The following is an 18,331-nucleotide window of genomic DNA, read 5'->3' on the forward strand; positions in this document are numbered from 1 at the left end:
TGCGACGGAAGTGAGGAGTTTCTTGGGACTCGCGGGCTACTATCGCCGATTTGTAGAAGGCTTTTCGACAATTGCGATGCCATTGACACAGTTGACTCGAAAAAGCAACAAGTTCATATGGACCGATGAGTGTGAGACTAGTTTTCAAGAATTGAAGAAGAGACTTGTGACATCACCAGTATTGACACTACCATCAGGATTGGGAGGCTATGTGATTTAGAGCGATGCTTCAAAGAAGGGACTTGGCTGTGTATTGATGCAACATGGAAATGTGATTGCCTACGCTTCAAGACAATTAAAGCCTCATGAGGTGAATTATCCGACACATGACTTAGAGCTTGCAGCCGTCATTTTTGCATTGAAGATATGGAGACACTATTTGTATGGTGATAAGTGTGAGATCTTTACTGACCACAAGAGTTTGAAGTACATATTCACGCAGAAGGAGCTTAATATGAGGCAAAGAAGATGGATTGAATTATTGAAAGACTATGATGTGAGCATTCAGTATCATCCCGGCAAGGCTAATAAGGTTGCAGATGCTTTAAGCAGGAAAGATTTTGGAAATTTGGCCGCTTTGGTAACGCAACAACAACCTCTTCAACGTGAGATTGAGAAATTTGGTTTGGAGTTTTATCATCGGGATACAGTTGGTATGGTAGCAAGTTTGCATGTCGAGCCTAGTCTTATCACTAGGATTAAGGCAGCTGAGGATGGAGATGGAGAATTGTAGTCTTTTGTCCAGAATATAGATCATGAAAAGCAACCATGATTTCATTTTGATGATCATGGCATTCTATGGATGTATAATCGTCTATGTGTGCCTGCTAACAAGGAACTCAGGGAGGAATTGATGGAAGAGGCTCATAGATCACCATTTTCTATTCATCCAGGTGAGACAAAGATGTATCGAGATTTAAAGGAACACTTTTGGTGGAGAGTCATGAAACGAGATATTGTCGATTTTGTTTCGAAGTTTTTGACTTGTCAACAGGTGAAGATTGAGCACCAGAGGCCAAATGGCTTAGTACAATCATTGGAGTTACCTACTTGGAAGTGGGAGAATATTTGCATGGATTTTGTCATAGGACTGCCTAAGACTTTTAAGAAACATGATGCAATATGGGCGATTGTAGACAGACTCACTAAATCTGCTCACTTTTTGGCAATCCGTGAGAGCATGAACTTGGAGAGCTTAGCGCTATTATACAGGAATGAGATTGTTAGACTACACGGGATTCCAGTTTCGATTGTGTCCGACAGAGATACCAGATTCACTTCAAGATTTTGTAAAGGATTTCAATAGGCATGGGGCACCAAGTTGAACTATAGCACAACTTTTCATCCACAGTCGGATGGGCAGTCAGAGAGGATAATTCAGACCTTGGAGGACATGTTGCGAGCATGTGCATTAGAGTGGTATGGAAATTGGGATGACTATTTGCCTTTGGTTGAATTTGCTTATAATAACAGTTGGCAGAGCAGCATTGGTATGGCTCCTTTTGAGGCACTATATGGGCACAAGTGTAGAACACCTATTTGTTGGAATGAAGTAGGAGAGAAGCTTTTAGAAGGTCCCGATCTAGTCCAAGTCACTACAGATAAGGTAGCAATTGCTCGAGAAAGACTTGAACAAGCTCGATCTAGGCAGAAGAGTTATGCTGATAAGGGTAGGCGAGAATATGAATTTAAAGTAGGAGACAAGGTCTTCCTTAAGGTATCTCCTCAGAGAGGCATTTAGCGATTTCGTCAGAAGGGTAAGCTAAGTCCGAGGTATATATGACCTTTTGAGATTCTTGAGAGGGTTGGAGCTGTGGCATATAGAGTTGCTTTACCGCCACAATTGTCACGGGTGCACAATGTGTTTCATGCATCGGTTATCAGGAAGTATGTATATCATCCTAATCATGTTGTTCAGTATCCCTTAGATGCATTTCGTGAAGATTTGTCTTGTGAAGAAGAAGCTGAAGCTATATTGGCGAGGGAGGAGAGAGTGTTGCGCAAGAACACGATCCCTTTTGTTAAAGTTTTATGGAAAAATCATGATGTTCGGGAAGTTACTTGGGAAACCGAGGATTCAGTTCGCGCAAAATATCCGTACCTCTTCGAATCAGGTACTTCACGAGAATTTTGAGGACGAAATTATTTTAAGGAGGGAATAATATAATACCCCATATTTTATTTGGTACATTGTTGGTGCAATAACTTAGTAAATATTTATTAATTGATTTTAGAATTCAAAATTATGGATAATGTTTTATGTAGATAATAGGCTGTTAAAAATTTGAATTTTGTAAGCTATCTTTTAGTTGTTTAAAATTTGAATATGAGTCAAACCGGGTGATAGTTTAATAGTTTGTTGAGCTACTTATTATATAAACAGAGTCACCCTGTTAGTGCTTTCACACAAAAAAAACTCATCTTAGAGCGACAACTAACAAAATGGAAAAATAGTTGTATTATATAACTTATGAGTGAGATAGAAGAGTTGGTGCATAAGAAAGGAAGCTTTGGATCTACATGTGCAAGAAGGGCATAGAAGAGCTAACTGGAGTGTCACTGTTCAAATATTGGGTTATTAAAGATTAAGAGAAGGAGAAATAGATTTTTGGGTTATTAAAGATCAAGAGGAGGAGAAAGATAGCTAGGTCGGCCAAAACTTTCAGAGAAGTGTACATCTTGAGGAGGTTTATTTAAAATTTGATTATGTAATTTAAGATGATTATTATTTATATTGTATACTAATATTAGCCATTTTATTTTCAGGTTTATAACTATTTGTACACATTTTTTTACATATTATATCAGGCTCTAAATTCAAGTAAGTTTTATCAAATTATTATATTATTTGTTTATGTGTTTATATATTGTCTTAGGTTATTGTTTAATGCATGTTTAATTGATTTAATTGATTAATTGTTATTTGTACTGGCTACAAGATGTTTAATTAGTAGTAATCTAATTAGTCATGTTCCCTGTTATTTTTTTTATAATCTGTATGTCAGTAGGTTGGTTTAATAAATTATATGATTCTCAGGTTTTTACATTTTATTAACCGGATGATAAGATAAATTTTAATATTATTAATATCTGGCTAGTTTTGTTAATTATTAATTACTAGTTATGTGTGTGAGTTGTTTACAATAATTATCATGTTATATTGTGCTAGTTTGTTGATATGTAAAAGTATTTGTAAAATAAAATCTATTTTCACAAGATTTAGTTTATTGAGATTTATTAAAATTGACAAACTATGTATTTGTAGGACTAATGATATGCATAGTATTTTATTTTACAGGAGATATGTAGTCAAAATATTTTGTTAAATAAGTTAAGTAATTAACAATTGGTTGTTTATTTATCTAAAATTATAAATTGTTTACATTTGTTAATCTTATTATATTTTCCTCATAACATATTTGTTACTTTTTTTTTACCAATATGTTATTAATTAATAAATGTGTGAGAGGTGGATTTGATAAATATTGTCGGTATGTATTGATAGATAGAGAGCATGCTATATTTATTTTTATCATTTTCTTAAATTGTTGTTACAATTTAATGTGTTAAATTAATGTATAATTTAAGTTTGTCTACTTTTATAAAGTCATATATTTAAAGTTTTCTACATTACTTTTATAAATTAATAAAATATCTTTTATATTTTGTGAACCAGCTTTTATATTATTCAGATTATTTGTTAGTTATATGTTTATACTACTCTAGCATGAGATGGTGATAATCTGTATTAGTTGTGGTAGCTGTATAAAATATTATAATTTTGTTAGCTTTACTTTTTAGTGGGTTTTAGAGTTTGGCGTTTATAAATTATATTTTTGTTGATATTATAGATTGATTTGGAAGTTTATTTGGAGCTAGTTGTGTGAGCATTATTGAATATTTTAGACTCATTTCAGGTACGAGTATCTTTCATTCTCTCTCCATTTAAAATATATTTTCTTCCTCTCTACTTATTGCCTTATCATATTTATCTTATCATATTTTATTTTGTTAAGTTGTACATCTTGTATATGTACACTTGTTAATTTTTACTTAGCCATCTTTGGTCCCTGTTGTTACTTAACCACTTTTGATCCATGTTGCCTACCAGTATATTTGATTTGTCACATACAACTTTTATTTTCAATACCATTGGCAACATTTTGTAACCATTTGTTATGGGCTCTTAAACTTATCTGTGTGGGTAAATCACAGACGAGACACATGGAGTTTTTGCAGTCTTTGGTGCTCTCGGCACTAACTCGTATCAGTGCTGTGAGTATACGAGCATGTCTCTGGGGTATGAGGCATGATTAAGATCATGATCATTTTGTTTGTTTGGGAAATATTTTATACATTTCATTTTATCCTTCTTGTGGATAACCGGAGAAGGAACTGTTTGCACTGTGCTTTGCTTGGTTTTTACTAGCGAGCAGAGGTTTTATAAGATGCCCTTATTAGTACCCACCTTACTTGTTCTCAGCCATTTCTTTGATGTTGTTTGGATTAGTTGGTTCCTTGCTTCTAAATAATTACTGTCATATTACTCGTCTTCTTGGCTAATTATTAAAATCAAATATATTCTTTTGCTTTACCTTTTAATGATATATTCGTACTGGGCATTTGGCTCACTCGTATTTATTTCTTTCCACAGGTAGTCGGGGGTAAAGCGGGGGTGTGATGAGTGCTGCCCAGATTTTAGCTTGTTATCTAGTTGAAAATAAAGTCAAGGACATGTTTTATTCCATATTATTTTGGATCTTGTTAGAGAACTTTATTTTGAAGATTTTGAACTTTTATTAGTTTAATAAATTATGTTTAGCTTGTTTTGCTTTCATTAATAAATAAGACTTAGCTTGTGTAGCATCTACTTGTTTAAGTGGGGTGTTACATTGTTGGCCCAGATCCGAGAGCTGCATCATATCATCAGGACTACAGATGTTGATCGTGGTGTGAGGGAGCTTCGAGAGGAGATCCATGTGACACGCAGGATTCTTGAGGCTAGGCTACATGGAGCTACACTACCTGGCCGAGGCCCTGATACACTTATAGGATGGGCTACTGAAGTGATGGAGGACTTTGAGAGGCTGGGAGGACCAGAGTTTCCTTGGAGTTGAGCCAGAGATCCAGAGATGGAGATGTTGATCAGTGTTGTTATGGTTGTATAGTATGTACAGTAGTGTGTAGCATGTATCAGTAGACTTTTGGGTTGTATTTATAGACTATATCTGCTGACTAGTGAGTAGGTTGTTGTACCCTTTTGCTTTTACTTCCGAAGCGTCTTTACGCTTGTACTACCTAAAACTTTTGATCTATATATATCAGTACCTTTTTCATTTCCAGTATTGTCATTTACTTTACTGCACCTGTTTTACTTTACCTTATTTATTGCACCAGTTATACCCTTGTGATACCATGTACCCTATTCCCATAACTGTTTATATCCTGTAAAAAAGCATGCAATTTACTTAGTTCAACTGTTACAACTATTTTCAAACAGAGATATTTCTGTTTTACAAAACTTTTCTTTTATGCAAAGAATTTGATTTAAAAGCTAAATAAGTTGTTTGATTCTTTACAGAAAAATGCCTCCCAGAAGAAATACCCGCACCAACACCCAGAATGAAGAAACCAACAAAAAAAAAATAATAACCAAGATGATACAAACCAGAATGTGAACCCAGGACCCATAGATCCAGCAATAGCCCATATTCTCTAAATCTTGGCCCGATAAACAGTTCACCTGGCATAACAACAACAAAGACAGACCAATCCCCAGGTAACTTTCAAAACTTTTTAGGCGGTAAACCCACCAGAATTCAAGGGTTCCTTAGAACCGATTGAAGCAAATGTTTGGTTAAAGGAAATAGAGAAGTCATTTGCCTTAGTGAAAGTGAAGGAAGATTAGAAGGTTGAGTTTGCGAGTAATTACTTGAAGAATGAGGCCACCTATTGGTGGGAGACTGTGAAGACATTGGAAGGAACAGATGTTATTACTTGGGAGAGGTTCAAGGAATTATTTTTAGAAAAGTATTTTCCCCAGTTTGTTCAGGATCAGATGGAACTGAAGTTTCTAGAGTTAAAGCAAGGAAATATGTCGGTGGCGGATTATGAAAGTAAGTTTGAAGAGTTGTCAAGGTATGTGTCGTCATATGTGGATACTGACAAGAAGAAGGCTAAGAGATTCCAGCAAGGTCTGAAGCCATGGATCAGAGGGAATGTAGCCATTTTTGAATTGGATACCTATGCAGGAGTTGTACAGAAGGCCATGATTGTAGAGACAGAGAGTGAAATGTCATAGAAGGAAAATGAAAGTAAGAAGATGAAGTTTGAAGGGAATGAAGGTCAGTCACAATCAGGGAAGTTTCCAAACTTTAAGAAGGGCAAGTTTCAGCCGGGGAGAAATTTTAATTTCAAGAGATAAAATGCAGGCGACGGAGGCCGGGGCAACCATCCAGTTAATGTGAATCAGCCGAATCAGTCGAGATTAACTTTTCTAGATTGTCAGGTATGTGGGAAGAAACATGGAGGAGTTTGTAATAAGTTGAATGTAGTTTGTTTCAAGTGCAATCAGAAAGGGCACTATTCGAGGGAGTGCTGAAATCAGCCAGTGAGAGAGCCAACGAACAAGGATCAGCCTATCCGGAATCCAGCAGTTAAGGTTTCAGCTATTGGATTTACGTGCTTTAAATGTGGGAAGCCAGGACATATAGCCAGGGATTGCAAGACACCAGCCCCAGTTAGTAATGCATTGAGAATTATGGGATCTACCCAAGAAGTGAATGAGACTCCAAGGGCTAGAGTTTTTGATATGTTTGTGAAGGACGCTATCCAGGATATCGATGTTGTGGCAGGTACGCTTAATGTGAATTCTTTATGTGCCAAAGTGTTAATAGATTCGGGAGCAACTCGATCATTTATTTCACAAGATTTTGTTAATAAGCTAAATTGTCCAGTTGAATATTTAAATGAAATAATGACTGTGGAATTAGCAAATCAAGAACGTGTATCTGTTAATCAAGTTTGTGGGAATTATGAGATTGAGATTTTTGGTAGTAAGTTTTGTGTAGATTTGATACCATTTAAGTTAGGAGAATTTGACGTTATCTTAGGAATGGATTAGTTATCTAAGCACGATGCCCAGATAGATTGTCGAAATAAGAAGGTAATGGTGAAGACGCCAGATGAAAGGAGAGTAACGTTCAAGGGCCAGAAGCAAGCAAAGAAGTTCTTAACGATGATTCAAGCTAAGAAGTTACTACAACAAGGATGCGAGCATTTCGTTGCATATGTGATTGATAGAAGTCAGGAGCCAGCAAAACTTGAAGATATTCCGGTAGTTAATGAATTTCCAGATGTGTTTCCCGATGAGTTACCAGGACTTCCTCCAGATAGAGAAATTGAGTTTGCAATCGACTTAGCACCTTGAATAGAACCAGTATCCAAGGCCCCGTATAGAATGGCGCCTGTTGAGATGAAAGAACTAGCGAAGCAATTGCAAGAGTTGTTAGGGAAATGAGTAATCAGACCCAGTGTATCCCAGTGGAAGAAAGAAAGATGGGAGCATGAGACTGTGCATCGACTATCGGAAGCTCAACAAGCTTACAATCAAGAACAAGTATTCGTTACCCAGAATTAATGATTTGTTTGACCAATTGAAGGGAGCCAAGTACCTCTCCAAGATCGACTTAAGATCGGGATATCATCAACTAAAGATTAAGCCAGAAGATATACCAAAGACAGCTTTCAGGACGAGGTATGGACATTATGAATTTTTAGTGATGTCTTTTGGATTGACCAATGCCCCGGCATCATTTATGGATCTGATGAACATAATTTTTAAGGAATACTTGGACAAGTTTGTTATTGTGTTTATAGATGATATTTTGATTTATTCAAAGACAGAAGAGGATCATGCAGAACATTTGAGAACAACTTTGGAGATTTTAAGAAAAAAGAAGTTATATGCTAAATTCTCGAAGTGTGAATTTTGGCTACAGGAAGTTCAGTTCTTAGGACATATAGTTAGTAATGAAGGGATCAAAATGGACCCAGCAAAGATTGAATCAATTACAAATTGGGAAAGACCGAGAACACTAATAGAAGTAAGAAGTTTCTTGGGATTAGCGGGATATTATCGTCGATTCGTTCAAAATTTCTCAAGGATTGCAACATCATTGACAAAGGTTACACGGAAGAATGAAAAGTTTATATGGAATGATAAATGCGAAGAAAGTTTTCAGGAATTGAAGTAAAGATTAATCACGACACCTATTTTGTCACTTCCCGACGATCAAGGAAATTTCGTAATTTATAGCGATGTTTCTCATGAAGGACTCAGATGTGTTCTGATGCAACACGATAAGGTGATTGCGTATGCGTCAAGGCAACTGAAACCACACGAACATAAATATCCTACTCATGATTTGGAGCTAGCAGCCATAGTTTTCGCTTTGAAAATTTGGAGACATTGTCTATATGGAGAAAAATGCGAGATTCATGGATCACAAAAGTTTGAAATAAATATTCACACAGAAGGAGCTTAATATGAGACATAGGAGATGGTTAGAATTGATCAAGGATTACGACTGTACAATTAATTATCATCCCGGTAAAGCGAACGTTGTAGCGGACGCGTTGAGTCGGAAGGAAAAGTTAAATATGTTATCAGTACCCGAAGAAATATATAAGGAATTTCAGAAACTGGAATTGGAGATTAGAATTTGCAAGCCTGATGAAGCAAAAGTGTATAGTATGACTTTCCAGCCGGAGATGTTAGAAAAGATAAAGAAGTGTCAAGAAGAAGTAATGGATCAGGACATAAATCGTTTGGTAGGTGAAGAATTGTGCACACAAAAGGACGATCAAGGTATTCTTAAGTTTTCTTCTAGAATTTAGATTCCACCAGTAACGGAGTTGAAGAATGAAATTTTGCAGGAAGCTCATAGTTCAAGGTATTCAATCCATCCAGGGAGTACCAAAATGTACAGAGATTTAAGGGAAAATTATTGGTGGCCAGATATGAAGAGGGAAATTGCGGAATGGGTTAGTAGATGTTATACATGTCAGAGAGTTAAAACAGAGCATCAGAGACCAAGTGGATTGCTACAGCCATTGGAGATTTCAGAGTGGAAGTGGGAGCATATTGCCATGGATTTCATAGTTGAATTACCAAGGACAAAAGCTAATCATGATGCCATTTGGGTTATAGTGGATAGACTTACCAAGTCAGCTCATTTTCTGCATATAAATGAAAGATTTTCACTTGACAAGTTAGTCCATATGTACTTGAATGAAATTGTAGTTCGTCATGAGGTTCTTGTATCCATCGTATCTGATCGAGATCCAAGATTTAATTCAAGATTTTGGAAGAGTTTTCAAGAATGTTTGGGAATGAGACTGAATATGAGTACGGCTTACCATCTACAAACAGACGGCCAGAGTGAAAGAACGATCCAGAAAATCGAAGACATGTTACGTGTTTGTGCTATTGATTTTAAAGGAAGTTGGGACGAGCATTTACCCCTTATAGAATTTGCTTACAACAACAGTTATCACGCCAGTATTGGGATGCCACCCTATGAAGCTCTTTACGGACGCAAATGTAGATCTCCAGTGTATTCGGACGAGGTAGGAGAATGCAATATACTTGGACCTGAATTAGTGCAGTAGACGAAGGAAGTTGTTGAAGTTATCCAGAAGAGATTAATAATAGCACAAGACCGTCAAAGAAAGTATGCAAATCAATCAAGAAAAGATATGGAATTCGAAGAAGGAAGTTTGGTATTGCTGAAAGTATCACCGTGGAAGGGATTAACGAGATTTGGAAAGAAAGGAAAACTGAGCCCAAGATACGTTGGACCTTTTGAGATTTTAAAGCGCGTCGGCAAAGTAGCTTACGAGTTGGCGTTACCTCCGCACATGGAGCACATTCATAATGTTTTTCACGTTTCGATGCTTAAGAAGTATAATCCAGACTCTAGGCATGTAATAGAATATGAGCCAATAGAGCTTCAGGCAGACTTGTCATATGTAGAGAGTCCGATAGAAATTCTAGAGGAAAGAGAGAAAGTATTGAAAAATAAAGTGGTAAAGCTAGTAAGTGTATTGTGGAAAAACCAAAGGTTGAAGAGTCAACTTGGGAGTTAGAAACTGATATGAGAGCAAAGTACCCTCATTTGTTTTCTTAGGAGATTCTGAGGACAGAATCCTTTTAAGGGGGAAGGATGTAATATTTGGGATATATCGTATAATTATTTTTGCTGATAAATAATTATTATGTATGTTCAGTATCTATTCTGTGAATTATTTGTTAAGTGTTATATGTGTTTGGATGTTTAAAAATAATATTAATTGAGTATTTTAATTTTTATATGTCCAAAATAAAATATAAATAATTTTCATATCTTCCTATTTATTTTTATGTTGATTTATGATTTTATAGGAAATATATGGATTTTATAAAATCTTTTTCTGAGTATTTAAAAACTATTTTATACAATCGAGGACCAACCGACGTCATCCGTTTTTACGTTTTTATAACCCGAAACTTTTCCGAGAACTCGTTCCTAACCTAATTGCAATATTCCGAGCATTTTCCATGTTTCGACTTTTTCGATCCGGCGTACGGTTTGTCCTGTGCGGGTCCCGGCGCAATATTTTCGATACATTATTCGTTTTGGTAAATCAATAAAACTCGTATTTTTGATAAACGGAATCTTTTTATTAAACTACCACAATTATCACCTCGTAATACGTGTAACCAGGCGCTGAGACCAAGACCGCAGTACAAATTGTACTGGTTTGGATAATTATCCCGAAAACCGATACCGTTTGGATCAGTTTTTATTAATAAACGTACCATTTTGTATCGGGAATGATCCAACGGGATACTAATTTTCCGTAATTTTAAATAGCCTTTACCGTATTTTATTTCGTACCGAAAATCATTTGCAGACAGTAATTATATAATTTTCTAGAGAAAATTCATATATTCATAAACCTTTCTGAGAATGAAATAGCAGTTTGAAGGTGTTAGTGATCTCTGTTTTCAAAGCTTGAGTAACCAAAACGAAGGTCTCAGAGTGTTCTATCAGTTTCTTCAAGTATCAGAGCTGCAGAAATCAATGTTTATTTTCTATATTTTTATTTATTTTCGAATTATTTTGATTAAAATTATGAATTTTTGTTAAGATGATTGTTTGAATGATTTGATGATTAAATATTGTAGAGCTTGTTTTTCTGATAATTTTGATATATTATATGACTGATTTGGAGTTCAATAACATGTTCAAAATTGAGTTTGATTTTCGAATTTTGAAATTAGGGTTTATAATTCGTTTGAATGTTCTTAATTGAATTTGGGGGTTTCTTATTTCGGGTTAACCAGATGTTCTAGAGGGGTGGGTTGTGTTCCTTATGAAATTTGCAATCGAATCGTATAAGTCTTGCTAATTGACGAGGTCTGTAGAGGAGGGAGTTGTGATTTTAAAGTTACGTCGAGTTCGCCGGAAACCGGCGAACTTCCCGGCCATTTTTCGGCCAACTCAGGGATTGTTAATATGAATTGATGGCATGGTTGTGTTCTGGTGTTGTGTAGATGTGATCTGGAGGTGGTAGTGGCCTGAGCATCCCTAGATCGATTTCTCCGGCGAAATAGGGTGTTTTCCAGCGACCCCCATGTCAAATTATAGTTTAGTACCTGGACCTTTGGGGACGATGCAGTTTGGTCCCTGAAGTTTCCAGAGTTTGCAAGAATAGGATTCATGTTTTAAAAATGTTTAAAAATCATATTCTCCATTTATTTTAATTATAAAAATTCGTTTTTAATTTCTGAAAATTCCAAAAATTATTATTTTCATTCCAAAAATTATTTTTAATTCGAAAATAAATATGAATTAATTAGTTAATTAATTTTAGTTAATAATTAATTGATTAATTGGTCAATTAATTTGAAAATTAATTTGAAAATTAATTGATTTAATTAATTATTAATTGATTTTAATTAATTACTTAATTACATTTAATTATTTAAAAATGATTTATAAATTTCAAAAAATAGTTTCGAGTTTTAAAATATATTTTAAATTATTTTCAAGGCTCGATAATTATTATAAAATTGTTTTGAAGCCAAATTTGACCAACCGAACCCTGTTTATTACTTTAAAACTGATCCAACGACCCGTTTTAATTTCGAAAAATATTTTAAAAATCATTTTAAATACCCGAAAGCATGTTTATGACCCGAAACTCCTTTAAAAGTGATATATCATTGATTGTTTGACGTTATGTGCTATATGTGACTTGTTGGTTGACTGTCGGTCTATATGTTCGGTGTTTACTTGTTTATAGCGTAACTTTCAATCCGTTAATCGGATTTGGGTAAAACGAAGGGTAGATAGAAGTGTATGTCGAATATAATCGTATGAGTTGAGTATTGATAGATACTTATGTTATGTGAGCAGAAGAGGTAAGGCTTAGGAAAGGGAAGAAGATAGTCGAGGAGTAGACGATTGTAATTGGAAGTTAGTGCAGTATAGCAAGCTAGTACCAGGCAAGTGTTCTGAACTTTCTCGAGATATATTGTAGTTGATTGATAGTCATGTTTTATATTGCAAGTGCTTTGAAGCACTGAACCCTAAACCCTGATTCCAGTTATTGATTTTGAGCCGTAAACCTTATTCTTTCTAAACCATTGATTGTTGTATACTCAAATACAAACCACAAATATACGATACTAATCCACAAATACATACAAACTAAATACCAAACACTGAACCGAATTACTTACATATTCTAACTATTGTACCTTATGCTTTGAAAGACCAAATCCTTGAAACCTTGAAATGTTGATTCCTTTGTTATCTAATTCTTTCATTACCTAATAGCCAAGCTTTGAAATTGCCATATTGATCCTTTGTGAAGGTTGAAACCATTTCATTATTGAACATCCAATGTTGTTTATGATTCTGTTTATTGCTTTACATTGTTGATTCTGTTATTATGTTAGAATTGGATTGTTTTATAAAATTGTGGACCAGATTCGTGGTCAGACCATATAAATGGTCAAGTTAGGCCAATATGTGCCTTGGATCCAGTAGTTAGAGCAGTGCTGTGTGCTTTGCTCGGGGTTAGTGCGTGACTGATCAGCAGCCTAACCTTGGTTTTTAAAATAAAAATTTAATATCCAATTCTAAATCATAATCCATTGTTCACTTGATATCATAACTCTTTTCACTTGATAATCATTATTCTCAGTTTTGTCATTGTGACTTGCTGAGCTAGTTAGCTCATTTGTGCGATGTTGTTTATGTTCTTTTACAGTTAAGAAGGAACCAGTTGGTAGCGAGGATCCCCAGTCCAGCGCGAGAGCTAGGGGTTCAGGTTGATCGAGTTAAGCTAGTAGGCATCTTTTGAGATAATTTAAGTTTGTAAAAGTTTGTAATAATGCTTAATACTCAGTTCTGAGTTTGAATAGTTGGGATTTGGACGTTTGTAATATAAAGTATGTGTGTGGCTTGTGTGCATACTTTAACCTGTTACGGTCCGTAGTAGTTGGTAAGTAGGGTCACTGCATATTATTATTATTATTTTTATTATTGTTATAAGCAGGTTATAAAGTGTGTGCATGTGGACCTCAAAGTTCTGCCCCGGGTTTGGAGGGCGCCACAGAAGTCCATTTCACTCCGCATAGAATTATCATGACAAATTTATCTTCTTTTTATTTGCTACAATTCGTTAATTGTTTTAGATCGGAATTTATTATTTATCAAACTATTCCTTACACATTAGGTAATGTAAAATGTAATCGTCAATACCAATTTACATAAGCTTTATCTGTTTGTATTTTGCTTAAACATGAATTTCATATATTTTTCTCATAGACAATATAAGATGATAGTACAACAAAACAAAGGTCACCCGAGTCACTTGTACTAATTAGGCCACCTTGGTAATTCAGCAACAACTAACCTATCCAAGTGACACAGCATTACAGACCCTTCAAGATATCGTCAAAACAGAGGTTCTGAAATGACGGGATTGGCTGAGTGCTCGACGCACCTGGTTCCCACATATTAAACAAATAGTCACTAGGAAAATTAGCGTCATTGTAGATGAGTGACGAATTATCATTTTGATTCGGGAGGTTTAGCACATTGTCAATGTTACCAGATGGATTATAAGCTTCCAATCCGTAATCAAATAGTTGCATAGCATTGGCTGCATTAGCCACAAGTTGCGGTTCATTAGTAGCAAGATCTGTAATTTCAATTTTCATTGGCAAATTATCTCCAACTCCAGAAGTTGGTGCAGCAACAACAGGAACGTCATTCATCGGAGTATCATCAACTGGTTGACCTTGAGCACTAGCTTTACAAGAGTGCTTTCTTACGGTCTTCCTTTTTGGAACGTCACTTAAAATATTGTGAAGTGTTTTTCTAGCCTCGATTACCTGACAAGAAATACATAAGGCGAAAGCAATTTTAAGACTGAGATTTCAAGTACAGTAGGGAGTAATTTTCACATGTGCTTACATATTCCTTGCTTTCGCGATCTTGGTACACCAACACAAGGTCACCGGTGGACAACTGGTGTTTGCTAACAAACTCCCCTGGATCAAAAATCAACAAACTCTTGAAACTAAAACTGAATCGACAAATTGAGCACAGTAATTGCATTTTATTAAAGATGAAAAGGGAAAGGAGGGGAACAAACCAGTATTTTCTAATATGTACATTCTGCTTTTGTTATTGGGCCAGAACCTGTGTCAAAAAATGAAAATTTATTAATCTGCAAAAATTGTGTTGAAAAGAATACAGAGTCTTCCAAAATCTAAACAAAGACAAAGAAATCACATCATGAAATTGAATAGCATTGCTAAGATGTTATAGGTAAAGGGTTGAACTCGCAAGTCATATTGAATTTCCAAGGGCAAAGGAAGACAAACCTGTAAATGAAATTCCAAATATGAGATCCATCGATGTCAGTCATTTCAATATACGTCCCTCCCTTTTTATCTAGCTTAGGAAGGTAAGCCTCCGCAGCTTTCTGAAAGTTGAAGTATCAATACAAATTTATTGATACAGGAATCATTCAATAGTTCATAATAAAAATAAAATATGAAAGTGTTTCAGGTAGAAAGTTTGAAAGCGAACCTTGGGAATTACCATCCTCTTGAGATTATTAACATCACTGTTCTGAAGCTGCTTCTGGAAAAGAAACTTTAAATTTGACTGCTTAATACCCTAACAATTGATATCAACAACAAATATTTAGCAGCAATGTAAATATAGAAAATAGGCCTACACTTTCCTAATGTGGTGGTTTAGCCATTGTTTTCAATGGATATATAATCATACCTCTGTATTCATTTAACTGGATCAGACAGTTGAACATGCATATCCTCATGATCAGACAATCATAAATTAAGAAATCAGTGTCAACCAGGACCTTTCTGGGATAAATGCAACCATCAGTATAAACATTAACATAGGACAGTGATTTATTATGTGGAATTGGGTAATGCAGATGTATTGTATATATGGCAATCTTGATCTAGCCATCTAAAACCTACAAATATACCTATATATAGCAATTCTACAATTGGCCTTGTTTTTTGGTTTACCACTACTAATTCATCGTTTAATAAGGTAACTATTATGGACCGTCCATACAACTAACAAAAATCAACTACACCTTCCATGCCTTTTGTGGTTTTTTATTAAAATGAAACTAAACATAATGTCTACGTATAAATAACCACCCTTCAGCTTATTGTTGTACTACCCCCATAATTTTGGAACAAACATGTTTAACAACTCAAAAAGTGTATGTTTAAAATTACCAACATAATATTTATTGTTTATATTATAATGTACTTGCATAATTTAATTGATTCAATAAAAAAAATATTTTTTTTTAAAAAATTATAATATGCAAATGAGATATGGGTTAAAAAGCAATGTTTGATGCACCTACCACATTTTTTCAGGAGGTATATGATTTAGCCAAAGTCTAATCCAGTTTTTCAATTGTGTTAAATAATCATTTTCTCTATTTTTACAAATTTAATTGATATAAAAGAGAGGAGTCACATAATTTATTGGTTTGTTTTTGTTTTATTAAATTATGTTCACCGATGCTATAGACTGTATAACCTTAAACATGTCAAAAATATCAAACAACTCTTTCTTTCCTTGGTAGCAAACTCTAGAGACGCGCGGAGAAATTTTTTTATAGACTTGGAGGACATACATATGTATCACCAGGATATTACCCTACTCTTTATCCTTGTAGACTTGTATGGTAAATTTATAATATATTTATAATATTATTAAATAAATTTACGCTACTACACATTGTGTAACCTTCATACTGAGTACAAGTATAGAAATAAGAATAAAAATACCCCCATTTGAATGTCTTCATCACATCATGTAATGTCAGATTTGTAAGGAAGACGAAACGGTCTAAGCAGTAAATACCATGTGAAGAATCTATGCAACAAGAAACGAACCTTAAACTCGTTGTGAATTACCTCTCATCATCAAATAATTTATATATTTTGGAGTAATTGTTAGAAAATGGAAAATTTGAGTCGTGTTTTAGTCATATTCTTGATGTAATATTCTTAAACTTATTGTTGGTCCTTGATATAAGAACTTAAACTTTCATGATTGGATTTAAATCATTTTATTAGTGAAATTCATAAAGAAATTGAGATATAGTAAGTAGCTTGAAATGAGTTGTGTGGGTTTATCTCACATTGATAAGGTAAAGAGGGGTCGAGTACTTTTATATAGTACTTTTATATAGTTCCATGTGCAAGTGTAGTGTACCTTATCAAGCCATATGGGTGTGCATGGTGTTATTGTGTGTCTCGTGCGCGCGCACACGCGCCGCTGACTCGTCATGTCACGACACATGTCGTGTTTTGTCGGATCGAAGGGCGCTCAAACTACTTATTGTATTATTTTAATATGAATATTTGAGTCAGTGTTTAACTGTAACACGAAGCAATCAGGAATCACTTTTAAATACTGATATGCACGAATCAAGATTTGCTAGTAAATACGGATTGCTCGTATCAGGATTTGACAAAATTTGATACTGACTATTACGTTTCTGATTCTGAAAATATTCTATTAAATGTTGTTTAAGTCAAAATATTTATTTTTAATTAATGAATATTTTCAATTACGTTTTATTTTGTATTATATAACACTGAACGTTTCAGAAACGAATACTCGCATCACAACCTTGTGAAAACCCTAGATGCTTCTTCTCTCATTTTCTCTCCTCCTCATTATGAAGATCTTTGCATAGGTTTTTTGGGCGAACTGAGGTACAGGTCGATGTTGAGTATAATATGACTATGAACGGGGTGTTTTATGCTGTTTTATCCTGGGAGTGATATTGCTACAACCCAACACAACGAAAGTGGGACAGTAATCAATTCAAGAACAGTGTAGGCTTCTCGAAGGCTAGGCGATTGGTTCTTTCAGATTTGTTAAAGTTTCTGGTAGAGCTAAATGTTATTTCCTCTCCTTGTCAATTCAATTACTGATTATATCTTGTTATTTTTGCTTTCGTGTTTTGTTTCGTTACTTGATTTATTGCATGTTCTTTTTAACCATGATTATATAATTATCCTATTATTGCGCGTAGTACTAGTTATTACCCAACAGTAATAACTGGCCATTGATAGCTTATTGCAACTATTTGTTGGGTAGGTGAGACCAACAGTCTGAATTATCAGACATCTGATACACGTCATCTTGTTTTTTGGTAGTGCTTTTTCTGCATGCATAAATCAGAAATATTAAATAGTCAGGAAAGAAAACAAAATAATACTAATAATTTAATATATCGAGAGATAACTTATGCATAGTTGTCACCGATATATAATGTTAGGTCCGTAATCCAACTATAGAGGGGGGGGGTGAATACAATTTATGCAAACAATTCGATAAAGCTTAATAGAATCAACAATTTTTATATTAATCAGATAAAAACTATTACAAAAGTACTCTCTCAAAGGATGAACAATTATCCTTGAGAGATGCTAGGTTATCTGAGAGATATAACAATTCGTAACACCTATAGTGTAAATCTAATCTGTGCTTATATAGTGCACAGTTACACAATCAATAAGGAATCCTATTCTATTACAATAAGGAAACCTAATACATATCCATGTATGATTGCTTCTATAAGTAAAGTCCTTCACCGCCTTGAATTCTGCAATCCCTTTTCTTCTTTGATATCTACTGATGTGACTAAATACTGATTGTCAAATACTGATAGACAAGTACTGATGACGTCACCTTCA

At 34.7% G+C, this 18,331-nt stretch overlaps 1 protein-coding gene across 1 annotated transcript; it reads right to left on the reverse strand.

Annotated features, from left to right (window-relative positions):
* Window positions 1-13,804: 13,804 nt before the first annotated feature.
* On the reverse strand, window positions 13,805-15,537 carry LOC141672835 (B3 domain-containing transcription factor ABI3-like). The gene is made up of 6 exons (XM_074479518.1): window positions 15,360-15,537; window positions 15,156-15,245; window positions 14,948-15,048; window positions 14,716-14,762; window positions 14,535-14,611; window positions 13,805-14,452 (listed from the first exon to the last, which is right to left on the reverse strand). Exons 1-6 carry the CDS (start codon window positions 15,369-15,371, stop codon window positions 13,991-13,993), a joined length of 789 nt encoding a protein of 262 aa, XP_074335619.1. The 5' UTR covers window positions 15,372-15,537; the 3' UTR covers window positions 13,805-13,990.
* Between the last annotated feature and the right edge of the window lie 2,794 nt (window positions 15,538-18,331).

Source organism: Apium graveolens, chromosome 7 (assembly GCF_009905375.1).
Source record: "Apium graveolens cultivar Ventura chromosome 7, ASM990537v1, whole genome shotgun sequence".
NCBI classification, from domain to species: domain Eukaryota; kingdom Viridiplantae; phylum Streptophyta; class Magnoliopsida; order Apiales; family Apiaceae; genus Apium; species Apium graveolens.

Bases quoted from the DNA above. Each gene is read 5' to 3' on its own strand.
- LOC141672835 (XM_074479518.1), bottom strand. The intron at 15,049-15,155 runs GTTCGCTTTCAA...TTCAACTTTCAG, and splicing joins AGAGGATGGTAATTCCCAAG to AAAGCTGCGGAGGCTTACCT. The intron at 14,612-14,715 runs GTTTGTTCCCCT...TTTTTGATCCAG, and splicing joins GTACATATTAGAAAATACTG to GGGAGTTTGTTAGCAAACAC.